Source organism: Amblyraja radiata, chromosome 6 (assembly GCF_010909765.2).
Source record: "Amblyraja radiata isolate CabotCenter1 chromosome 6, sAmbRad1.1.pri, whole genome shotgun sequence".
NCBI lineage: Eukaryota > Metazoa > Chordata > Chondrichthyes > Rajiformes > Rajidae > Amblyraja > Amblyraja radiata.
Genome location: NC_045961.1, coordinates 29,400,087 through 29,426,643, shown reverse-complemented (window position 1 = coordinate 29,426,643; position 26,557 = coordinate 29,400,087). Strand labels below are relative to the sequence as shown.

The 26,557-nt window shown below is 41.6% G+C and overlaps 1 protein-coding gene across 2 annotated transcripts in view; it reads left to right on the top strand.

The window, feature by feature from the left end:
* Positions 1 to 21,278, top strand: part of panx1 (pannexin 1) — a 32,346-nt gene extending 11,068 nt beyond the window's left edge. For both annotated transcript variants that reach the window (XM_033022414.1, XM_033022413.1), the window contains exons 2-5: positions 4,061 to 4,197; positions 11,957 to 12,174; positions 15,414 to 16,093; positions 18,668 to 21,278. In XM_033022414.1, the coding sequence (XP_032878305.1) occupies positions 4,061 to 4,197; positions 11,957 to 12,174; positions 15,414 to 16,093; positions 18,668 to 18,786 (1,154 nt within the window). In that variant the 3' untranslated portion in view covers positions 18,787 to 21,278. The remainder of the gene's footprint in view (positions 1 to 4,060; positions 4,198 to 11,956; positions 12,175 to 15,413; positions 16,094 to 18,667) is intronic.
* Positions 21,279 to 26,557: the final 5,279 nt, after the last annotated feature.

Genomic DNA, 26,557 nt, shown 5'->3' with positions numbered 1-26,557 from the left:
AGCATCTGTGGAGAGAAAAATAGAGACACTATATCAGGTTAATAACCTTTCAGATGACGGGTTCTAATGGAAGTTCATTGACCTGTATAACATTATTTGAGAAGTTGCAGCATTTTCTAGTTTTTTTCCTGGTTTTGCAACATATGGTAAGTCTTTGCTTTCAATTCAATCACAACCTGATGGTGGAGAAAAGGCAAAAAAAGTGTTTGAGGGATAATGCTTTTTAGCCTGCAGATATATTTTTAATTGAAAATGCAATTGGTGAATATGGGTCTTTTGATAAATTAGCCGTTTAAACATAACATATTGAATCGAGTGTTCAATCGCACTCAAGTGCGTAGGACCGTCCTGGACGGATAACACTACCACAAATCTGAAATAAACCAATAATGACCCAAGCTGGAATCCAACAGTGGAGCCTGAAAGTGCTGAGATTCCTCAGCATTAGCAGGGAAATGTCTGCCTTTTAACTAGCTTTAATCGCTGCCTAGAATTTACACAGCTATTTAATAGAAAGATTAAACGAGAACTTACCGTTTGAAGTTTGATCTTGATTTTATGAGAAGTTGGAGTGAGAGACTACGTGAAGAACCCACCAGCCCGCATGCGCATCACTCTTCAGAGCCACTGTATGAAACCACAGTTCACTTAAACCAGAATCAATCTATAGAAAGATTAATAACCCTTGACTTACCGAATGAAATTTATGAGATTCAGGGTTGGGAGCGGAGGGCACGTAGTCTCTCACTCCAACTTCCATAAATTCAAGATCAAACTTCAAACGGTAAGTTCTCATTTAATCTTTCTATTTTATTTCGAAGTCTCATGATGAGACTATGTGAAGTCTTTGAAGCTCTGTGGTTTCATGCAATAAACCAATCTGTATGTGAACACACTACACAGATAAACCATAAATGGTAGAAAAGACATGGGCCATTAACAACGTGATGCTAACTTTACATACATGTACATCGCCCTTAATTTGACCACAGTCCCAATTGCCTTTGAGTTAGACAACAGCTCATGTAGCACTGTCCAGAATTCTATCTGCAATCGTCCAGACATGTTCAATGATATTTTATAACTTCCGAAAGCGCGTTCATCTGAGCCTCCTGCTGTTCCAAGAATGCGATCAAGAGGAACATCCATTCTATTGGCTGCTGACATGCCAGCAGCCCTGGTAGAGTGTGACTTGAAATAATTTTTTATTCACACCCGCTTTCAGCTGCTTACACTTTATCCATCTTGAAATAGTCTGCACCAACAATCTCTTGTGAGTATTTTATATCTATGAAGAAACTTTTCCTTCATCTCATAGGTTCTTCGTAACCTCAATGTACCTTTTCACATAATAAACACCCACAATCTCCGATCTGGTGGGTATGCTGCCAGCTCCAACTAGTACCCAAACGTGCCTGCTCTGTTTATGAGTTCATTCACATAAAATGCTACCCTCTTGTCAGATATGACCGAGTATCCAGACGGAGATTGTGTAAAGACTGAGCTCTTCGTGCTGAAATAAGTGTCATAAGCATGACTAACTTAAGAGTAACTGCTCCAACGTTAGGGATACAGCTGATGTCAATTTGCATAAAAAAATTAATACTGATTCCACACTACTTTGTATCTAGGCTTTAGAGAGTTCATATAAAAGACACCTTCCATAACCTTTGTCACCAGTGGATAAGAGCCAATCATTTATTGTCCCACTTCTAGTACTAGATACGATGACAAAGCACTACGAGCAGTGTTAATTGCGCTGTAACTTAGTCTCTTCTCATAAAACCAAACTGAAAGAAATCCACAAACCTCTGCTACTTCTATTTAAAAGTAGGTCACATGTGTCTCTTCACAAAACTTTTCCATACAACCATGCAGTGATAGGTGCACGAGTGATAGGTTGAACTAACCACTGCTCGTGTCTGTGAGCAAATATAGGAGCTTCTTTCAGCAGACCTATTTACAATGGAAACCATGGTTGAGTAGGCCAATTTGGCACTACTATAATTCATGTTGCCTCGTCTTAAATTATCTTTGGAGGCATCTGCCGATATTTATACCCTGTGCATGCCTCTACAATATTCTGTTTCTTATCTGTGGGTAGAGTCACAGACATATCTGCAGAGTTTATGACAAAACCTAGATATGTTATAGATTTTGTCGGCTCCAGTATGGACTTTCCTGGATGAATAGCAAACCCTAGATATTCTAGGAGTGTCTTTGTTGCTGAAACAGCTAACTCTGTGACAAATGATCTCTTCCCTACAATATGCGTCTCATCTATAAACCCCATGACAATATGCCCTTTAGATCTGAGTAGGGCAACATAGACTTTAGAATATTTGTAAATAGCCTAGGGCTGAACTCAACCCCTTAGGTAGAGCCTAAAATTGCCACAACTGGCCTTGCCAGATAAACTTCAGATATATCCTGTGACTCTCGTGTATTGGTACTGAATAGTATGCATCTTCAAGATCGATTGAGGCCATAAAGCAATCCTTTGTAATCAGCTATTTTGCTGAATGAAAAATATCCATCTTAATACCAAATAAACTCATCCCTAAACTTCTTGACCATGGTCTTTGGGCCTCCATCTGCATCTAGCTTCTGGAGTTCTTGGCCACCAGACGGCAGGTGGTCATAACATTTCCTCAACATTGCTGACCCTTATGGGTGTGTGCTCAGTCCTTTGCTCTATTCCTTGTAGACCCATTAATGTGAGGCCAAGTACAATGCCAACAATCTTGATGATCCCCCTGCCGTCCAGAGAAATCATTATAATCACAATCATACTTTATTAGCCAAGTATGTTTTGCAACATACGGGGAATTTGACTTGCCAAAAAGCATTAAAAAGCAACAAAACACACATTTTAACATAAAAATCCATCATAGTGACTATTCCATATTCCTCACTGTGATGGAAGGCGAAAAAAAAGTTAAATTTGTTGTCTGGGGCCTCGAGCCTTCCATTGACGAGATGATCTTGGCTCTCGTAGCTGGCGGCGATCGGGCCCTCTGCTTCGGGGCGATCAAGCTCCTGCATCGGGGGGAATCTCAGCTCCCCCACGTCGGACAATCTGACCCCGGGTTGGGGCTGATCGAACCATCGTCGTTTTGAGCTTCCCGACATCGGTCTCTACCCGAGATGGTGATATCTGCAGGCCGCAGTTGGAGTGTCGATCCCAGGCATGGGATCGCAGGCTCCGATGGTAAGCCCACGCCCCCATGGTGGGGTTCAAAGTCAGCCCCGAGCAAGGCCTCCAGCTCCATGATGTTAGGCCGCAGAGCGACCGGAGATACGATGCGGAAAACAATCTCGGGCAAGGTAAGATATTAAAAAAAAAAGTTTCTACCACCCACCCCCCACATAAAACAAACCAGAGAACATTAACACAAACTTTTATAACACAAAAAAAAAAAAAAAAAAAAAAGACAAATAGGCAGACTTGGCAAGGCTGCCATCGTGCGGTGCCCCCTGGTGGTAAAAAACAACGATTGGATGAAGTAGAGGAAATAGATTAATAGCCTTGTGTCAGTACAACAACTTGGCCCAGAACAACATCAAGATGAAAGTGTTCAAGAAGGAACTGAAGATGCTGGAAGATCGAAGGTACACAAAAATGCTGGAGAAACTCAGCGGCACCTGCTGAGTTTCTCCAGCATTTTTGTGTACCTTCAAGATGAAAGTGTTGGTTATTGGGATTACATTATGATAATTAGTCTGAATGATGCTGATTAAACTTGGATAGTTGGATGTATCATTTTGTGACCATGAAATGTTGTTCCTAATTTGTTCAATGGTCTGCCATAGCATAATCTTAGAAATGAAAATAACCAGTTCAATAAAGTTAGTCAGATGTGGATCAACGTTCTTTATCTCTCTTAATCATTTGGTATTTGGGGGGAAAAAAACATGTCAACAATTTGAATCAGCAACGTTCAAAATTAGTGCTGATCAGAGAAGCAACTGGATGGATCATCCACCTATAGTTTAATTATTTTCTACATCACACCACTTGTCTTATTTATATTTGCATACATTTATTATTTTACGACAGGTACCCAAATTAGTTGTTTCTCCCCAAGTTCGTTCTCCTGGCGACAAGCAGCTTACGTGGATGCATACTGCTGGGCATCACTGAATCGGCCTTCCCCAAAGACTGATTTGGAGCAATTACCTCTGTGGCTTCACAAGGTAAAATGTGTTTTCCAATGATTTCTCATTTTATATTACTTGTGGATTCTTTTTTCGAGATCATAAGATCATAAGAGATAGGAGTAGAATTAGGCCATTTGGCCCATCAAGTCTACCCCACCATTCAATCATGGCTGATCTATCTCTCCCACCTAACACCATTCTCCTGCCTTCCCCCCCATAGCCTCTGACACCCATACTAATCAAGAATCTATCTATCTCTGCCTTAAATATATCCACTGACTTTGCCTCCGCAGCCTCCTGTGGCAAAGAATTCCACTTATTCACCACCTTCTGACTAAAGAGCTATAACTAAGAGGACTGGCTGCTACGAACAGATTGTGTACAATAACATCTTAATAAGAAGTCCTAATATGACTAGCCAATGCTACTGCTCCTCCTTGGCTGGTATCTGCTATTAGGTTAATTCCATTCATTTGATGCAGATTACCTTGATTTCCATCCACCTACACTGCATCTCTCACTATCACCATTATATGTTTGATTAATGCACAGTAGAATTTTATTTTCTGTGTGCTGTAACTGAGGAATAATGAGAGCACACCCATGGGGTCAGGTAGTCAAAATGGATCGATTCCACTATAGAAATGTGTTGTCGTATTTAGGATTACATTATTATAAGTCTGAATTATGCTGATTAAACTTGGATAATTGGATGTATCATTTTGTTTTTGTTAGACATGTCAAATGGACTTGCCATTTCCATGATGATTTTTAATTTGCTTGATTTTTAAATGCAGCAGGGGATATTCAGACTTTTGCTACCTGTTTAATGACAACAAAATAGCCACTAGATTTACACGCTGCAACACTTTAACTTTCAAGTCGAAGTATAAGCAATAGAATGTAACATTAGGCCAAAAAATGAAGTGGATCAATGAGGCTGAAATTCAATTTTACCTCAATTATCTTCCAATATAAGATTGCAGTAAATTCTGAGTAAACTTGAAAATAATCTCTTCATTGAGGAGAGAAAATGCTCATTATATATTTTAGTTTGTGGACGTTATTCATACAGGATTCAGGAATTCGTTGTTCAGTTACTCCAGTGTCCCAAATCATTTTTATTTTACTTAATTGAAGCAAATCGTAGATTAATGTATGTGGCAAAAAAAATAGTCGTAATTACTTGGTAACCAGTTAGGCTCTACCACACAGAATACCAAACTCTAGTTTGAAGGATTGTTAGACACATCTGAGCAACTTTGCCACCAACAATGCAACAGTTTATGATGCCTGATTTCTAAAGTGATGAAAGTCTCTTAATCTGCTCAAATCCTTCAGCCATTGTGCTGTGCTTAGATGTTTTCAACTCTTTTGAGCAGCGGGGCACAATCCTTGAAGGAAGCGAGTAAAAGTTCTACCTTAAGTAAACTGATCGGTGCCAGATGATATAGGGGCTGTCCCACTGCGGTGACCTAATTGGCGAGTTTAAAAGACTTTAGGAGAGTTTGAAAAAATGACTATGTTGAAGACCTCCTTCGACTATGTTGAAGACTATCTATGACTACCTTCGACTACCCTCGATTACCTACGAATAACATGCCGACCTACTTCGACTAAACCTACGAGTAAAAAAAGTATCGATTTTTTCCACGGCGACCTTTTTTTACTCGCGGGCATTTTTCAACACGTTGAAAAATACGCCACGACCCAGCTGAGGCCTCGAGTACGTGGAGACTATTCTCGAGCATGAAGGAGAGTTACAAAGACCTCCTAGGACCTCGTGTCGACCATGCTGCGAGTATGAGTCAAAAGCAAACTCGCCAGAACTCGCGGATCAGGTCGCCACAACCCCTTCAATCAGGAGATCTGTGATTGTTTCTGGCTGACCAGTCCTGTTGGAAACTGTCTCATGATCAGAGGAGACCCAGGCAGATGATACTTGTATTCATTTGTTAGGTTTCCTGAATTGCTAATTGGATTGAGAAGGGTTAGGGCAGGGCTGTGAGAAAGCATGCGGTAGTGAGGCTGATTCGTTGGGATTGGGCAGGCCTCTTGGTTCTCCCCATTTGGGGCTTTGAACATAGTACTCCATAGTGCCCTCCTTTAAACTTGTGGAACTAAAGGTTATTAATGTCTGTTTACACCATTCCACCATGTTAAATGTTTCCCCTCCTGCCTTAAACCTATGTCCTATAGTTCTTGATACCCTACCATAAGAAAAAGCTTCTGTGCATTCACCCTATCTATTCTGAAGTGTCAAAGCTCGTGCTTTTATAAACCTGGATAAGGTCACCCCTCGGCCTCCTGTGCTCCAAGGAATAAAGTCTTAGTCTGCCCAATCTCTCTAGCTCATGTCCTCAAGTGCTGGTAACAACCTTGTAAATCTTCACTATACTCTTTCCAACTTAATGACAATAAAATGTAAGCTTTTAAAACTTTTCTTGGTTTTCAGTATTACCACACAATAATTTTAAACAATGTTCCTCATTTTCATAAATGTGGATAGTTCATTTGCATTCTACAGTCCTGCCTATTCTTCCCTGATTAAGTAATTAAAAAAAAAAAATGGATGTATTGATGCTGGTAATGCCAGCATTTGTTGTCCATCCATAACTGCCTTAGTAAATGTAGATAGACACAAAATGCTGGAGTATCTCAGTGGGTCAGGCAGCATCACTAGAGAGAAGGAATAGGTGACGTTTTGGGTCAAGACCCTTCTTTAGGCTGAGGGTTAGGGGAGAGGGAGAAATGGAGACATGGAAGGGCAAGATGTGAAAACACAGATCAATGATAAGGATGATGATGATCCATACCTTTACTCCAGCCCCCCACAGGCCTCCACCACCGACTCCCTAATGTGGAGTCAGTTACATTCTCCATTCTCACTGCTACAAATTTTCTTGGGAAGGTATCCCAACAATGCTGCTGAGCAGGGATTGTCAGGATTTAGATTCCACAATGATGAAATAATTTCCTAATCAGGGTTGTGTGAGAGTTTTGGGTGGGTGATCTCTGGTGGCTTTATTCCCATTTGTCTGCTGCTCTTGGTGGTCGAGATAAGGATTTGATAGAAAGTCTAGGAATAGAACAGCAAACAATCTGCGTTGGCTTTTGTAACTGGCTCACATTGTGTCCGTGGTACACTGGTGGTGGAGGCAATGACTATTTAGGGTAGGGGATAAAGTACAAATCAAATGGCTGCATTGTTTTGAGCAAGTGTGGTGCAGCGCTGTCGGCTGATTGTTGTTCTCACAATTACAATGACTCGGATTCAAACCTGACCTTGGGTGCTCTCTGTGTGGAGTTTGCATGAATTTCCTGTCAGACTCACTGGCAGCAGGCATATTGGTTACAAAGAATTGCCACCTACCCTGAGTTTAGTTTAGAGAGACAGCGTGGAAACAGGCCCATCGGCCCACCGAGTCCGTGCCGACCAACGATCCACGCACATTAACACTATAATACACTAGGGACAATTTGGACTTATACCAAGTATACAAACCCAAGCCAATTAACGTACAAACCTGAACATCTCTGGAGTGTGGGAGGAAACCAAATATCTCAGAGAAAACCCATGCGGTCATGGGGAGAATGTACAAACTCCGTACAGACCGCACCCATAGTCAGGATCGAACCTGCGCTGCAAGCACTGTAAGGCAGCAACTCTACTGCTGCGTACCTGTGCATGGGTGTTGAGAGAATCCCGGGGAATTGATGGGCATGTGAGTGGGAATAGATTATAGCGAAATAAGTGAAAATATTGGATTAATGTGAATGTTTTGATCAGTTTCATAGAGTCTCCTATCTTTTAAAGAAATATGATAATCCCATCACAATTCTGGCATGTGCCTTTGTAGGTGTTGGAAAGGATTTGAAGAAGTTAGTGTCTTACCACAGGTCATGCAACCTCTGATTTCCTCTTGCAGCCATGGTGTTTATGTGGCTGCTCCACTGTTAATCCAGGATGTTGATGGTGTGTGACTTGTGACAGTAATGTGATGAAATACCATGGGTGTGTGGTTAGACGGTCTCTTATTGGAGCTTGGCAAATATGTGGTTTGTGTGGTGTCAATATTTGCCAGTTATCAGCCCAAGCCTGAGTGCTTCGCATGCATGCGCGTCGCAAATGGAAATGAATGTTGTGCAATCTTGAGTGTGCATTCTCGCTTCTGGTCTTCTGTTTAAGAAAGATGATCGATACGGCAGCAGAAAATGCTCGGGCACAGGATACAATCCTGCAGTGATGTCCTTGAGCTGGAATGACACACTTCCAGTCCACAAACCATTTTTTAAATTATGCATAAATCCAATCAATGGAGTGTGCTCTTCATGATGTCCACACACACCAGTTTTTCCAGGGCTCCTTAATGCTAATATTTTGCCTCACCTCAGGAATTAACCTCTTTGTAACTTTGGAGCAATGAGATCTGGAGCTCTATGCTTCATGCAGCTTTGGTCAGCAGGTTATTGGTGACTAAGCATGTTAACAACACCCTCCTTTTTATTGGGAATTGTGAATGGTCTGATTTAGGTGCTAATTAATTAGGGTGGATTTGTGCAGCACATTCCTGTGCATTTGTAGGTCGCTGATGATATTGCATCTTTACTGGAGCGGTTTGTTGAAAGATGTGGGTACTATTGGAATTCAAATGTTATAACCAGGATGTTGTCTGGTCTGTTGGATTTTGTGGCATCCAGCTGTTTTTGCTATCACTTAGACTGCATGGAGATGGTTGAAGACTAGCTTCTGTGAAAGAGACCTTGGGAAGAAGTTGGGATGAATCAGCAAATGGCACCCAGTTGAATGTTGTCTTCAGCATCATGCTTGGTCTTGTTATTGTCAAAGATGAAGATGTTCCTGGAGTCTTCTGTTTCTGGTAGCTTTTTAATTGATCACAATTCATGATCAGATATTAGAGAACTGGTGATGGGACCCATTTAGTTCTATCTTTTGCATCTTTTTTTTAGCCAGGGCACCAGTTGTTCTGTGCTGCAGCTTAACCAGGTTGGCAGCTTACCTTTAGATAAATGCAGTGCTGCATTCAGCATGTCCTTCTGCACTCTTCTTGAACCAGGTCTGATCCACTGTCTTGATAGTCATGTTAGCTGAGGGATATCTTTAGGTTACGATTGCCACAGTGTACTTTGACTAAATTTGCATTCTGAATGTTGGTTCTGGGTGGACCCGTTCAGTTTTATTCTATATTGGCCTGGGAATTTTATACGATAATTATATTCTGAATCAGAAAAAGCTTCTCATTTGCATTCTGAGTTGTTTATCTGGTGTAATCATATATATTATGTTTTTCTCAGATGTTTTATCAGATACAATGTGATCTGACGTGAGTATTTCCAGCAATGTCTGCTTTCATTTAAGATTTCCAATGTCCGATTTTCACTTGGATTAAGAGGAGCTGTTCTGATGGGTAGAAGGGTCGAGAGCCAGAGGACGGAGTCTGAAGATGGTGGTCAGAAGAACAAAGTAATATGAGAGATTAGTTTTTGCATAGTAAGTGGCTAGGGTTTGATAAGCATTGTTGGGGTAATGGTAAGGTTAGTGTTGATTGTGTTGTTGAGAAGAGAGCTGGATTAATATCTGAAAGGTGGACAGGATGGATTGCTCTTGTTGAGATGGGCTTGATCCTCCAAATCGCCGACTATGATGGTGTAATTCTGTGATCTATTCAAAAATTTGGAGTAAAAAAAATTTGACGTACTTAAGGCCAGTTGAATTTGAAGCGGATGTTCAGCTAGTCCAGATGTAAGGTGGAATATAGTCTTCCAAATATCTGCTGACACACAGGAGCACGTGATAGTACTGAGCGCTGAAGAACTCCAAAAGATACACTGTTGTTTTTTAAAAAAGGGTATAAATTTAATCCCAATAATTTTAGGCCTGGCAGTTTAACCTTGGCAGAAGGGTAACAATTTAGAAATAATAATCAGGGAATTTGCATTCACTTGTCCATATGCCGATTGATTAAGGAAAATGAGCATGGATTTGTCAAAGACAAAATGACCTACATGTCCTCCCCAACTTAAGAATCGCCAGCTTGCATACAGTCCTTCCATACAAACTAGGGTTTGGGAGACTGGCAGAGTGGATTTGCCGGCTGCTGTGGGGCTGAGAGCATCTTCTGCTCATAGCCGCATTTCCGACTTGCAAACTATTGGAGTTATGAGCAGTTCACCGGAACAAAACCCTACGGAAACCGTGGGGCGACCTGTACACAGAACTAGATGAGGTAAAAAGAGAGGATTAATGAACACAAAGTGCCTGTTGTGATGTATGCTGACTTTCAGAAGGCTTTTTGACAATGTGCTAAGCAAATAAATGTTGTTTAGGTTGAAGCCAATGGAATAAGGCCAATAGCATCACAGAAAATAAAAAATTAGTTATGTAACAGGATGCAAAGTAAGGGTGAACAATTATTTTCAGACTGAAGGAAATGTAGAAATGTTGGCAAAAATGTCCAACTTGCTGACCAACAAAGAACTGCTGGACATGCGCTTTATTTTCTCTCAGAAGGTGATTCGATCATGGATCGCTGACCCAACTATCCACCACCTTGTCGGTTCTTGGAGCTGCCATCTCTTTGCCTCTATATGGGTGGCCAGTAGTCCAGATTCCAGTGAGATGTTTTGGTACCTCTGGCTTGTTGAGTCGTATCACGGTTACTGTTCCCAGCATTCATTTTATAAATGTAAATTTGGTGAATTATAGGTCATGATGCAGAATATTATAAAGTTTTAAAGTTATTTTCTTTTTCCCTCACTTTCACTGGTTTGTTCTTATGAAGCATCCTCTGGAGAATCTATGATGACCATGAACCAGCTCAGAAATGTAGATTGGGTTACATCTGATCAAGAGCGGAACTCGCTATCAAAACATGGAGGGGACGGGGACACAATTTTCTGGCGGCCACGCGCACATGAGCACACACACACACGCGCGCGAGTCTTCGGAGGCTCAATCCAGCGCTAAATGCAGCTCAACTCTCCCTGTCTCACCAGGTTAACTACAGCCCTGTCTGGACTGACGGGACACCAGCGCTGCTTTTCCGCGCTGGCCATATTTCCCGCAAGCCCAGGAAGGGTTGTAAGCTCACCTGCCGGGACAGGCAGAGTTAGCTGGGTTTAGCGCTGTTTCTCTGCGCTGGCCCGTCTGACTGCCGACCAATGACCCTATAGCGGAGGATCTTTGCTGCCGACCTCTCTGGCCACCCGCGGGGGGGGGAGGGGGTACTCGGGATGGGACAGGACAGCACCGGAGAGCCGGCCGGGATCGATCCTGGCTGCGGATAAGGCGCAGGTCTGCCACGTCTCCCTCCTCCAATCACCACGCTCTATCCTCAGTCCCACCCCCCCTACTCCCTCCTCCAATCATCGCTCTGAAACATGTCCCGCCCCCATTGCCAGCTGACCGAAGTCTCTCTCCTCCAATCGGCGCCCTCGATCATCAGTCCCACACCCACTGTCTCGCGAAAAGCAGAGATTTCACCGTATTTTTAAATCCGGATTACAAAAACTTGGGGGGGATGTCCCCCACCTCTCAAAACATGGAGGGGACGTGTCCCCTCTGCCCCCCCCCCCACCCCCCCCCCCAGGTTTTCTGCCCCTGCATCTGATGAATCATCAATGACTTGAAGTTTTAACTCTGCTTCTTGCCCCATATATGCTGCCTGACCTAATGAATAAGTCCATCATTTTCTTTTCGTATTTCCATCATGTGTAGTTATTTGTTTTTGAATTTTCATTATTTCATTTTCATAGTTTGTTTCTCTCCTTGCAGGTTTTTCCATATGTCCTCCTGCTAGTGGCCATCCTTATGTATGTTCCAACCTTGTTCTGGCGCTTTACTGCAGCACCTCAACTATATGGCGACCTGACCTTCATCATAGAGGAACTTGATAAGGCTTATAACCGTGGAATCAGATTAGCACAGCACATTGTCAACTCCAGTGGATGTGATGCTAACAGCTGCTTTGAATCTTTTGGAGAACAAAGTGGGTATGTAGATGAACAACTCTGTGACATGTATATGGTTGTGAATGTTACAATTAGCCCACGGCCGTGAATGTACACCAGAGGTTTTTCCAGAGTCTTGCAGAAGCGGAAGCAAATATTTTCTAAATAATTAGTTATCCTTCATTTCCCATTAATTATGTGCAAGAGGAAGAATAGCTCCCAAAATGTATTTATTTTTCCCCAAAGAGGCTCTGCCACTTAAATAGATGCTCACATCACGTTGCAGAATTGTTGAAGTCTTGAAATAGCAAGGTGAGGAAGGTAACCAATTTTCAGTAGATGCTTCTAAGAAGACATTTCACGAGATTAAACCAGGAGCAAAGGTAAATAATTCTCTTGAAGAGCACTGTATTTTTCTAAAGTCTAAACCAGTATAGATTGGATTCTTGCCTCTCAGTCAGAACCTCTTCCCCCAGGCTGGAAATGTGAAAGACTAGAGGGCATAGCTTTAAGGTGAGAGGGACAAAGTTTAAGGGAGATGTATTGTGCACACATTCACTGACATTGTGGGCCGAAGGGCCTGTTCCTTTGCTGCACATTTCTATGTTCCCAGATGGTATCATCAGTGATAGGAGTAGAATTAGGCCATTCGGCCCAGCAATTCAATCACGGCTGATCTATCTCTCCCTCCTGCCTTCTGCCCATAACCTCTGCCTTAAATATAATCCACTGACTTGGCCTCCTCAGCTTTCTGTGGCAAAGAATTCCACAGATTCACCACCCTCTGACTAAATAAATTCCTCCTCATCTCCTTACTTAAAGAACGTCCTTTAATTCTGAGGCTATGACCTCTAGTCCTAGACTCTCCAACTAGTGGAAGAGTCCCTCACCACATCCACTCTAATCAAGCCTTTCACTATATTGTGCTTTTCAATTAGGTCCCTCCTCATTGAAATGAGGTATAGTGTCCTCCATTTACTCCTGGGTCAAGCTTGTTTCGAATGCACTGTGTCCTCTGTTCCCAGCATTGTTCACTGTGTTCTCTGTTTCTGGACCTTCCCACCACCAAATAAGTAAATAACATATAGGCTGCAATGGGATTATCTGAAAGGATATAGAACTTTGAAAAACTGATTTGGCTAAATTTTCAGGGACAAATTCTGGTGAGTGAGGCGGTTGTGGAATTCACCACCTGGTTTTCCTTTGCCCCCCCAACCACAACAATTAATTTAATACCTTCTATTCCCAGTAGTATTGAAAGATATTGTAAAAGTTCAGATTCTGTCTTGGCTGAGAGCTATGACTTGCACACAGAAAATATAATCTAAATTTAGGATTATACTATTTCAAATAATCTAATTTACAAACCTGAATTTTATTATTGGAAATTAGATGCTTTTGCCACGTCCATTTTGTAGAAATTTAATCATTGAAAGCTTAATAGAAACTAATTCAAATTGTTAAATATGTACCTTGGCAATAGTAGTTCTGAAGTTATTGAACTATGAATTATAAATCTACAGTGGTGATAGTGTGCTGGGTGATCATTAGTCCATTATAAAGCGTGCCCAGTATTCCATTGATTTCTATCTATTGCATTTTAATGATTTCTATAACAACCTGAGGTTCAGTTCTTCCATCAGATTACTCTGAGATGCTCACAATTACTAACAGGATTACTAACAAAATACTATATTAGCATAAATATCACTGCTACAGTTTTCTGTGGTGAGTGATCTAAAACCTTTCCACTAAGATACAATCAAGTGTGTTACGGAATACTCTATACTGGGTAGTCAACAAGGCCAAGATGATGGACTGCTGCATTCCCTCTCTCTCCATCCCTCCCCATCCAAGTCACACTAGCTTATTGTTCTCACCTAACAAACAACCACCAATACCCTGTTTCCTTTATCATTGTTACTTTTTTACATATCTTTCATTCATTTGCTCTATATCTACATCATCGTCTATATTTCTCATTTTCCTTTCCCATGACTTTCTGTCTGAAGAAAGCCTGAAAAGGCACTCATCACCTTCACTCCAGAGATCCTGCCTGAGTTGCCCCAAGATTTTGTGTCTATCTAAGGCCAAGATGATAATTTGGTGCCCTGTATCTATATCATTCTACCTCACATTTATAGGGAAGCTATAATCATTTTTGTTGAGCGAGGGAAATTATATGATTATATTCTATGCAATAATATATTTGATAGCATCACATCTGGATGACATATTTTCCTGCACATACAATACAATCAATACAATCAGTTTTATTCGTCACATTGCACATAAAGTGCAAGTGAAATGAATTTGTCAGCAGCGGTACAATGAGAAAGAACACACAATACACAATAAAATGTTAACACAAACATCCACCACAGCATTCATCACTGTGGTGGAAGGCACAAAATTTGGCCAGTCCTCCTCCATTTTCCCCCGTGGTCGGGACCTCAACCCTCCGCAGTCGCCGCTGCGGGCGTCCAGATGATAATAGTCAAGGTAAGTCCTGAATCGGTGCCTTCCCCACCGGAGACCGTGGCTTCAGGTTGGTGTAGGCCGCAGGCCAGCGGTCGGTGATTTAGAGTTCACGCCGCAGCCAGAAACACCGCAGACTGCAGGGCCGGCAGTCGAAGTCGAAGCTCCCCTCCAGGGATCCACAGCGAGGAACCCCGCTCCCGATGGTAAGTCCATGCCGCGCCCGCGGTAAAAGTAGGCCGCGGGCCGGCAGTCGGAGTGGAAGCTTCTTCCTCTCCCAGGTCCCCAACGTGAGATCCCGGGCTGTAGACGCCACGCCAGCTGGAGCTTCAGGCTGCCGTGGTCCAGCGAAACGGAGCGCTCCCCTCCGGCGAACCCCAGCGAGGGCTCGCCCGCTCCACGCCGAGAGTCCGCACTGCGCCCGCCGCTGAAGCCCCGGGCGCGTCTCCAGGAAAGGCCGCCCGATCCTCGTTGTTAGGCCACGGGGGAGGCGACCTGGAAAAAGGCTCTTCTCCGTGGAGGAGGCGACCGAAGCGGTTTCCCCCTCACCCCCCACACCACCCCCAAAACAAAACACACAAAGAAACATTAAAAACATACATTTAAACATACTAAAATTTTTTTAAAAAGGTGAAAAAAACTGACACGCTGCTGGCAGGGCGCCGGCTTGCAGCGCCCCCACCTACCTACGGTGTATTGCTTGCCAAAGGAAATGGGTATAAGTCTGTAATAGTGCCCAGGAAATGTAAAAAGCATTGCAACCTATTTTAAGTGGTCCTTACTTTATTTTTTTTTCCACTTAGTTCCAAGGAGAAGAAAGAGAATTTCTTTCAGTTTCCAATCGTGGAGCGTTACTTGAAATCAAAAGAAGACTCCTGCAGCTTGTTGACAATGTATCTTATCCGCAAAGGCCTCGCTCTCACTTTTCTTGTCTTTGCCTGCATCTATTTGGGATATTACATCTCCCTCACCTTCCTTACCGATGAATTCAAATGCTCAGTCAAAACGGGCATTTTGGGAAATGAAACAAGCATACCAGATTTTTTTCAGTGTAAACTTATTTCTGTTGGTATTTTTCAACTTCTGAGTATTGTCAACATTGTTGTGTATATCCTCCTAATCCCAGTCACCCTCTACAGTATGTTTTTTCCTTTAAGAAACAACCTCACTTTTCTGAAGGTCTATGAACTTCTGCCACAGTTTGAGGTGATAATGTTTACTGAGGGCTGTTGGAATGACTTGAGCCTTTGCCTTCTATTTTTGGAAGAAAACATCAGTGAAGTAAAATCACATAAATGTCTTAAAGTATTGGCACACATAAAAGGGAAAGAGTTGCTGGAACCTCCATCAGTGATGGATGTAATGTTGCCTTTAATAGCCCTGGGACAAATCAAATCTGATATGATAGATGGTTTGACCAAAACCAAGAAAGCGGAGCAGAAATCAGAGTCTGACACCGACCTAAATGCCACACAACTTAAAGGTAAGGTTTTTGATAATTATGTTTTCCTGTACTTTTCTTTTTTATTAGATCTTGTGGATTAAATGCTGGGTTAAAATAGTAGAATAAAATTAATACCAGCACAAGAATCTCCTTGTTGAGAATCATCCCAATTTATTCAGATTATTCATTTGTGGGAGGTGTTATCTCTTGCAGTGGTGGGCCTTACAGTCCATCCCTAGTTGGGGTCAAAAGAAGCTATCCATGAGTCGCAACTTGGACCCCTTGCAACCTGTGTGATGAAGGAACTCCTACAATACCAGTAGATAGTTGGGGAGATCCTGCATTTTGATCTAGTGATGGTGTAGCAAAGGCAATATATATCTAACTTGGGAAAATATATTCCTTTATGCCAGCTGCTCTTGTAACCCTGAAGTTGTGAAGGTAATAAGAGTGATGACTACTGTGACCACAACATGATAATATTTTTACATCGAGCTTAAGAGCAAATTAGAGAAAAGTATGTTGTTCGATCCAAAAGTAGGCCCTTATAACTAAAATAAAGGGATCCATGCATCAAATAGAGGCAAGTAGAGTGTGTTTCATTGAGGACCTACATTAAAGGGTGTGACAGTGAACTAGCAATAACTGGTGTTTAAAGAAGTGATAATGCATTTGTTAAAAACATATACATTTCTCTAAGGGAGAATAAACTGATGAGAAAAGCAGGAAAGCCGGGGGTAGCGGATAGACTCCAGATTGGCAGACCTTTTCCCATCGGATGTGCCACAGGGTTTTCTGGATGGGACGAGACTCAGCTGATGTTTGGAGTGGGAGTGGGAGTGGGGAGGGGGCAGAGCTCAGCGGTTGCCTGAGGGATTAACAGGCCAATCTAAGACATGTTAATGAGGTAGGAGGGATGATCCTGGCTCCTCACCTCATTTCCTTGTTCATCTACAGGATAGAGGTCCCTGAATTAGAAGGCACTATGGCTTCTGGTAGACTTGCAATGACTGACAGCGCAGGTAGGGCTGGAGTGTAAAGTCACCTGAGCATCTACACTCTTCAGCTCTTGTTGTGATTTGGATCTACAGATGGTACAGTGAAGAAGATGTAATTGTGAGATAGGAATAAAGCAGCCAACCATGCGTGCACTGCTCCATTCTAATGCCAGGAAAAGAGTGTAGGTGGGCCATCCTATCAGCAGGAGATGTTCCTTCTGCCTACCCCAAATAACTTGGTCATTGTGCATTACAACTAAATTGTGATAAGTAATACATGAGGGAAGTTATTGCTGGATAAAACAAATAGTTCAGAATTTTTGCATTAAAGGAAGTAAAACCTTTTGTAACAGAACAATGTTGAGGGATTCTGATTCATATGTTTCAAAATTAAATTTTAAAATGTGTTAATGTCTGTGCAAGATGATAACATCATTGTATGAATATCTATGTATATATTTGCAGTAACATGTATCCTATAGGTGGCATTTTGAAGGACTATTGCATTGAGAACAATAGTTTTATTTAACTACAGTTTTTATGATTGGAGGCATCCAGTCCTGCAGCTTTGCCAGCATGTTTTGTCAATTTGATTAATTGAATATTGCCAGGATCTCCACAGGATGGTCTAACAAACCTAAAGCTGGTGCTCAGAAGTATTTACTTGGTGATATTCTCTCCAGAGCATCAAAATAGAAATTCCAATTCGCAGATGTGGATTTGTAACTGAGTAATTCCTTGGCAAAATACTAGTTGGTCCAGATATCGTGTCTAGTGAAGATGATCTGGAGCAAAGGGACTGAAAGTTGCAGCCAAGAGTTAGGCGAGTGCCAGAAGCTAATGGCATGTTGGCCTTCATAACAAGAGGAGTTGAGTATAGGAGGAAAGAGGCCCTTCTGCAGTTGTACAGGGTCTTAGTGAGACCACACCTGGAGTATTGTGTGCAGTTTAGGTCTCCAGATTTGAGGAAGGACAGTCTTGCTATTGAGGGAGTGCAGTGTAGACCCACAAGGTTAATTCCTGGGATGGCGGGACTGTCATATGTGGATAGAATGGAGCGACTGGGCTTGCATACACTGGAATTTAGAAGGATGAGGAGGGGATCTTATTGAAACATATAAGATTATTAAGGGATTGGACATGCTGGAGGCGGGAAACATGTTCCCGATGTTGGGGAAGTCCAGAACCAGGGGCCACAGTTTAAGAATAAGGGGTAGACCATTTAGAACGGAGATGAGGAAAAACTTTTCCACCCAGAGAGTTGTGAATCTTTGGAATTCTCTGCCTCAGAAAGCAGTGGAAGCCAATTCTCTGGATGTTTCCAAGAAAGAGTTAGATAGAGCTCTTAACAATAGCGGAGTCATGGGATATGGGGAGATGCCAGGAATGGGGTACTGATTGTGGATGATCTGTCATGATCACAGTGAATGGCGGTGCTAGCTCGAAGGGCCGTATGGCCTATATGTACCTATTGTCTATTGTCGATAAGCCAAAAAATCTATAAAGTGAAAACTATAAATGAATCCCCCATAACTGCAACATGCCTAATTTTGAGGTTGTTTTTTTTGGTGTTGTTGAGAAGTAATCTGGACTTTTTTTTTCCCATTGTTTCCAGTTAAAATTAAACCAGATTCTGTAGACGATGGCACCAGATCTGCAGATGAAGAACGAGATGACTGCTCGGCTGTAAGGCAAAGACTACTGGAATCTCAGATCTACAGTTCAAATTGTTAGGATGTATGTCATTTGGCTCTGTGCATTCTATTCCAAAAGACACACATTCATCATTCGTTTGTGACGGTATTAGCAAAAAGACTATTTATTGGAGATTTAACTTTATTCCTGTATTTCTTAATATATTTGTTCAGTCACCAGGAGAGTGATCATTCTCAAAATGGATATTTCATTATTTTTGTATTTCTCACATTTTTATAAGTTTATAATATCAATGTTTTAATAAGAATAATGAAGCTCAAATAGAATGCAGTTCGGCATATCTGGTCAAAGTTAATCAGGAAATAGAGAACTTAATTCAACAAAGACAGTAATATATTGAAAAAAGTGTTGAATTTTTACTGGAGTGAATTAAATTATGTAATTTCTAATTCAGGATACTAGATCCTTTACCTTAGTGGTAGAATTCCTATTACTAAGTAAATTAAAATGAACAGTTGAATCACCATTCCCTGAAGATTCTGAGAATAAACGACATGGAATTTGAACATTTTCCTCGTAAATGGCTCACACATAGAGTTATACAGCACAGAAACTGGCCCAACGCGTCCATGCCAACCACTTTGTCTAACTGAGCTCGCCCCATTGCCGGTACCCAGCCAATATCCTTACTAAGCTTTCCTATCCATGTGCATGTCCAAGTGTCTTTTAAATGTCAAAATTGTACCTGCCCCTACCACTTCCTTTGGCAGCTCGTTCCATATACGCACCACCCTCTGTGAGGAAAAGGTTGCCCCTCAGGTCCTTTTTAAATCTTAACCCTATGCCTCCTAGTTTGAGACTCCCACACCCCGTGGAAAAGACTGGCTATTCACCTTATCTAAGCCCCCGTGAATGTTATAAACCTCAATAAGGTCAACCTTTGCCCTACTACACTCCAGGGGGAAAAAAACCCTAATCTTCTCCTTATTAATCAACCTTTCAGATGTTGCGACATCCTTGTAAATCTTTTTAGCACCCCTTCCAATTCAATGACATCCTTCCAAAATTGGGCAACCAGAACTCTACACTATACTCCAAATGTGGACTTACCAACGTCTTGTACAACTGTAACATGCTGTACTAACTACTGTACACAATACCCTGACCATGAAAGCAAACATGCATGATGCCTTCTTCATGACCCTGTCTTCCTGTCTTGCCACTTTCTTGGAACCATGTCTGCATATTGTATAATATTCCCCAGACCTGCATCACTTACAGTACAAGACCTGTCCTCATTTATCTTGCCAAAACGCAACACTTCATATTTATCATGGTAACTCAGATTTCACTGTACCATAATTGGTGCATATGACAATAAAGGCGTACTTGAACTTGAATAAACCTACTTCTGACATTCTTTGGCCCCATCGCCCAGTTGACCAAGATCCTGTTGTAATCTCCCAAATGAGACTTGAATTAGAGTTTTCATTGGGAAAGCTACCACAGATGGACTACATTGTTAATGATGTAGAACAACAAATAGTTTTTGTTTATATTGGTCAAATCTCTGCCTCAGAGGGGGGTCTTGTCCTCTGGATACTTTCAAGAGAGAGCTAGATATGGCTTTTAAAGATAGTGGAGTCGGGCATTATGGGGAGAAGGCAGGAACGTGGTACTGATTGTGGATGATCATCCATGATAACATTGAATGGCAGTACTAGCTCGAAGGGCCGAATGGTCTACTGCTGCACCTATTATCTATTGTCTAATGCTCTGTAATATAACTATTGGGAGGATTTTGACAAAATCCCTCCCAATTACAGATGTATGAAATTTCTCATGTCCACTCATGAGGTAAAACTTCACTAACACTTCTAATGTTGCTGCATGTCTTGCTGAGTTACTCCAGCATTTTGTGTCTACTAACATTTCTAAGATCTTTACAAAGTATTTCAGTCACAGTCATCATTTTCCCTGTGCAAATTGTTGTTAACTTTGAGACTTCAGATCATACCCTGGCCAGAATATTTTCTACTCTAACGCTTGCATGAACACAGTTCATTTATTGATTACTGTGAATCGCAGGAAAGTAACAGGTGGTTACTACAAAACAAAATACCAATATTGTCAGTAAGTTTTAGTTGGAATGGAATTTACACTTGGAATTTTTTTCCATTAAATGTTATTCCATGAAGTGTCAACTTTTTCTTGTGTGGTCAGGTTTTATAATCGGTAATTGGAACCAATAGTTTACATAGTAGCTGGCTAAATACAAGTGTTCCCACTGATCATTTGCACAGATGGGATGAAAGAAAAACTGGAAAAATAGGAAGTCGGCCCTCAAATAGAAGATGGTTCTGAATTTTAAGGTGCTTTGTACATCACATATCTCTGTTTCACCAGTGTTCCTATTTTTTTATTGAATTCAAATTTGCAGGGTTTTTTCTTTATATTTTGAAGATTAGTAATTATTATTGTAGAATTTTCAAGAATGTTTACTGCAGAATTTAGGAAAAATGTGCCAGCAGTTTTCTATTAAGAAATTTACCATTCTGGCAGCATTTTTTACCAGTTTTGTATTTATTCTTTGTTGTGAGATTGTAGTCTTCAGTTGTAGCAATACTTAACACAACAAAAACATGCACAGCTACTCTTAATTTATTAAGTATTCTAAGATAACATATATGTATTGACTGCTAGAGGCAGAGATATGCAAATGTCAGATTTTTTAAGCGATTTTTAAAAAGCACTAGGTTATCTTTCAAAAAATGGGCCCGAATTCTTATTATAGATGAGGACGTGTTCTATTCAGCACGTTGTTCCTGTTATTTCATTTAACTAAATCATGACTATATTTATCATTGGCTATATTTAAGAGGGAGTTAGATGTGGCCCTTGTGGCTAAAGGGATCAGGGGGTATGGAGAGAAGGCAGGTACAGGATACTGTGTTGGATGATCAGCCATGATCATATTGAATGGCGGTGCAGGCTCGAAGGGCTGACTGGCCTACTCCTGCATCTATTTTCTATGTTTCTATGACTTGGCTGTACCCCATTCCATTACCCTGCTGTTATTCCATATCATTTGATGCCTGCACATGGCCCTTGTGTTTTTGGTACTAAATAGAATGTAGGAGTGTGAAGAAGCAACCACATAATAAAGATAATTTAGGCATCTAACTTGACCATTGGCAATAAAAGAGGCTGCAATTCAGTGAGTTTTTATTGAGGGGTTGTCACATACTAGGTATGTTGCAAAGCCTACCTGAAGCGTCGGTGAAAATCTGCCGTTGCGGGTGTGCGCGATTTTGGCGCCGTTTAGAGGGGGCGGGTTTAAAACGCGATTTTCTCTAAGCTTGTTCCCAATCGACAATGTTCAGCCTAGTTAATTATTAACGAAAAATCGCGGGAATGACCCCGTCGCAAAAAGCTATTATTAGGTTTACAGGCCTTGAATAATAGTTATAGTAGTTTAAAAATCAATCTCTAAGCCCCGCGGCCCGACAGCAACCGCAGGGTCTCCATTAAAGCAAACCACAGAAGGTTGGCTGTATATTTTTCCATTAAAAAGGGCTTCTAAAGATCCTTTTTATACAAGTTAATATTGCGAGTAGCTCATTTTGGGTGCCCCGCTTAAGTTCAGGTCTCCAAGTAAGATTATTTTATATTTGTTTCAGAATGCTTCAATCTATGATAACTGAAAATTTCATTCAGTTCTCTAAATTTTTAAGAAAGTTATGGGCTTTTGACTGTTCACGATCACAGCTTTTTTGTTATGTCCATAGAAAATCAATAGGGAACAAGATGCTCATTTCCCAGTATGAAAATGGCCATAACTTTTTAAATACTTGAGATATGAAAGTGAATTAGGTGTCAAATTAAACTTATTTTTATGCTTTATCTGATGGGATAAATTACAGACTTGATTTTTAAAATCTCAAAATTTTGTAACATTGCTACACATACCCTTCAATCAATAGGTGGATCACTGATGCTGGAGCACAGTGCAAGCTGTGGAGGTCCATGTTTGGTGTAAGTGTGGATTTCCTGAGAGCGAATGGGAAGAAAACATCTTGTTCATTTCAGAGGTAGACACAAAATGCTGGAGCAACTCAGTGGATGAGGCAGCATCTATGGAGAGAAGGAATTGGCAACGTTTCGGGTCGAGACCCTTGTTCAGACTGCTGCCTCACCCGCTAAGTTACTCCAGCATTTTGTGTCTACCTTTGATTTTACCAGCATCTGCAGTTCTTTCTTAAACATCTTGTTCATTTTATCTGCCTTGCCAAGGCACGTTTGCTGCTACTGAGCATGTGCCACCATGTCATGTGCCCACTAAATGTATTCTTTGTGGAGGGCCAAGGTGCAGTCATAATGGTGCTTGTCTGAGGGATTTGTCTGAGGGACCTCTTCCCTGATTCTTACAAATCTTGACTGCATCATTTCTTGCATTAGAATGGAAATGCATTTTAACCCTTCTCTTCCTAATCCTCATCCTGCCCATCCCTGGAAATCTTGACATCTGACTTTATTGTGCAAAAATCATAACCATTTTTATATTATATTATATTTTAATATTTATAAATAGTGAATGTAACTTGTGTAGCGCTGTATTGCTGTGATAGGTTAACACTGATTAATATACTTCTAATGATGGTTCTTTATAGATTTTAATAACTCCACATAATTTAATATTTTGGAAGACTCTTTCCAGCTGTTTAAAATGTTGCTCATACTGAAGCTGGGATCATTTTGTTTTCTCGGCCTATTTGTTTGCATTTCACTCTGGCCACTGGTCTGCTGGCAACATTAAAATGTAGTCTACATGGCAGCATCTCACATTTTCTTGTAAAATCTATTCTAATAACCAGCACAAATTTAGTGGAGATCTTCTGAAAAATATCGATGAGGATGAATTTTACATAACCATAAAACCTCACCCATCCCTTCTCTCCAGAGATGCTGCCTGACCCGCTGAATTACTCCAGCATTTTGTGTCTATCTTTGGTGTAAACCAGCATCTGCAGTTCCTTTGTACACATTTACATAAACTTGTCTTTTATTTAATGTTCAGAGCAAATGTCCTACAAGGAGTAGATAGGAAACAACAATCATTTCACATTCGCAAATGACAATGAGCTGTGGATGCTTTTACATGTACTGTAGTTGTTGGTTGAATCTTGATGCAACTTGCTCAGAAAAATGGATGATAGTAGATGGACACAAAAAGCTGGAGTTACTCGGTGAGACAGGCAGCATCTCTGCCTGACCCGCTGAGTTACTCCAGCTTTTTATGTCTGTCTTCGATTTAAACCAGCATCTGCAGTTCTTTCCTACACAATGGATGACAGTGTTGGGTAATTTAGGACATCTGACAGTGAATTTATTGTACATTGTATTACAGCATCTTGTGTTTCCTTTTGTCTAGAAATACTCTTGCTGGTATGGATTTGAAGGACAAATTCAATATCGGCACAATTTCTCCTGCATCTAGCCTGTCCAATCCCTTAAGTATTTTATATGTTTCTGTAAGATGCCCTCTCATCCTTCTAAATTCCAGTGACTACAAGCCCAATCGACCCATTCTTTCATCATATGTCAGTCCCACCATCTTGGGAATTAACCTGGTGAACCTACCCTGCACATTCTCAATAGCAATAATGTCCTTCCTCAAATTAAGAGACCAAAATTGCACACAATAGTCTGGGTGCGGTCTCACCTGTACAACTGCAGGAGGACCTCCTTGCTCCTAAAACTCAAATCCTCTTGCAATGAAGGCCAACATGCCATTGGCTTTATTCACTGCCTGCCTACCTGCATGCTTACTTTCAGTGACTGATGTACTCGCACACCCAGGTCTCATTGCACCTCCCCTTCTCCTAATCTGACACCATTCAGGTAATAACCTGCCTTCCTGCTCTTGCCACCAAAGTGGATAACCTCACATTTATCCACATTATACTGCATCTGCCAATTATCTGCCTACTCATCCAACCTATCCAAGTCACCCTGCAGCCTCACAGCATCCTCAATGCAGCCTAATCTGCCATCCAGCTTTGTGTCATCCGCAAACTTGGAGATGTCATATTTAATTCCTTCGTCTAAATTGTTAATAGACATTGTAAGCAACTGGGGTCCCAGCACCGAGCCTTGCGGCACCCCACTAGTCACTGCCTGCCATTCTGAAAAGGACCCGTTAATTCCTACTCTTTGTTTCCTATCTGCCAACCAATTCTCTATCCATGTAATAACCCCACCCCCAAAACCATGTGCTCTAATTTTGCACACTAATCTCTTGTGTGGGACTTTGTCAAAGGCTTTTTGAAAGTCCAGATACACCACATCCACTGGTTCTCCCTTATCCATTCTACTTGTTACATCCTCAAAATATTCCAGAAGATTAATCAAGCATGATTTCCCCTTCATAAATCCATGCTGACTGACCGATCCTGTCTCTGCTTTCCAAATGCGCTGCTATAACATCTTTATAGACCAAGGTGGGAAGGTTCTTGGGTCGAACCAAGCACCATCCCCGTTTTCTCTCTCCCTCCTTTCTTAAAAAGAGGGGTTACATCAGCTACCCTCCAGTCCACAGGAACTGATCCAGAGTTGAGAGAACATTGGAAAATGATCACCCATGCATTTCCTGACTAAGGACTTCATTTCCGCGCTCTTGTTAATTCCGGTTCTTCCTCGAGTCTGGGTCAGTAAAACACTGAGTCGTGCACTGGAATCCGAACCCTTCTACTCAACACCGGTGGGTCAACCTCTGCTCCATTCACTCAAGCCCGTGACAGTCTCACGTAGACAGAACAGAAAGAAAGGCAACACCCCAACTGAAAGATCACCCTTTTATAGCCCGATAACTAACGGCGCGAAATTACAGGGGGAGGGCAACCCCTACAAACCCAATCACCGATACCGGAGAGAAGATACATGGAGTGACAACTCCTTCGCCCAATCATATAACTGTACCTGCAAACATCTTCATACATAGCAACAAAGTAGAAACATTTTAGTACATAGAGAAACATACCATTGAAGGCAACTAATCACGGGTGACGGTGGGGACACAGAAACAAAGTAGAAACATTTTTAGGGCAATAAGAAACTTCTAGGTGCAGGCCACCCTTCTGGACCAATCACAAGCATGCATTAAGCGTCAGTGTTCTGGAGCTCCTGCAAAAGCCCAGACTTTGTGGCAACCAGTGGGTCACAGGTGCAGAAGCTTCCTGAAAATTCTGCAAAGTTCCAGACTTAGTGGAGCCAGGTCCAGCAGCTTGCAAAGTGATGTCATCAGCCCATTCTCACGGACCCACTTGCCATTTCCCAAGCACCCAAACCCCTGCATATTAACACTCCCACTAGATCCTCAGTCCCCTGGTATTTCTGGGAGATTGTTTGTGTCTTGCTCAGCGAAGACAGAACCAAAGTACTTGTTTAACTGTTCTGCCATTATAAATTCACCTGTCTCTGATTGTAAGGGACCTACATTAGTCATCACAATTTGTTTCCTTTTTACATATCTAAAGAGCTTTTAGAGTCAGTTATTATATTCCCCACAAGCCTTCTTTCATGCTCTCCCCGCCCCCCCCCCTTTAATAAACACCTTTATCCTCCTCTGTTGAGTTCTAAATTTCTCTCAGTTCTCAGGTTTGCTGCTCCCTCTGGCCAGTTTATATGGCTTTTTCTTGCAGTTAACACTATCCTTGATTTCCGTCATTAGCCACGGTTGAGCCTCCTTCCCCGTTTTATTTTTTCGCCAGACAGGGATGAGCAGTTTTTGGAGTTCTTTAAATCTTTCCCATTGCATCTCCACTGTCAACCCTTTTAAGTATAATTTGCC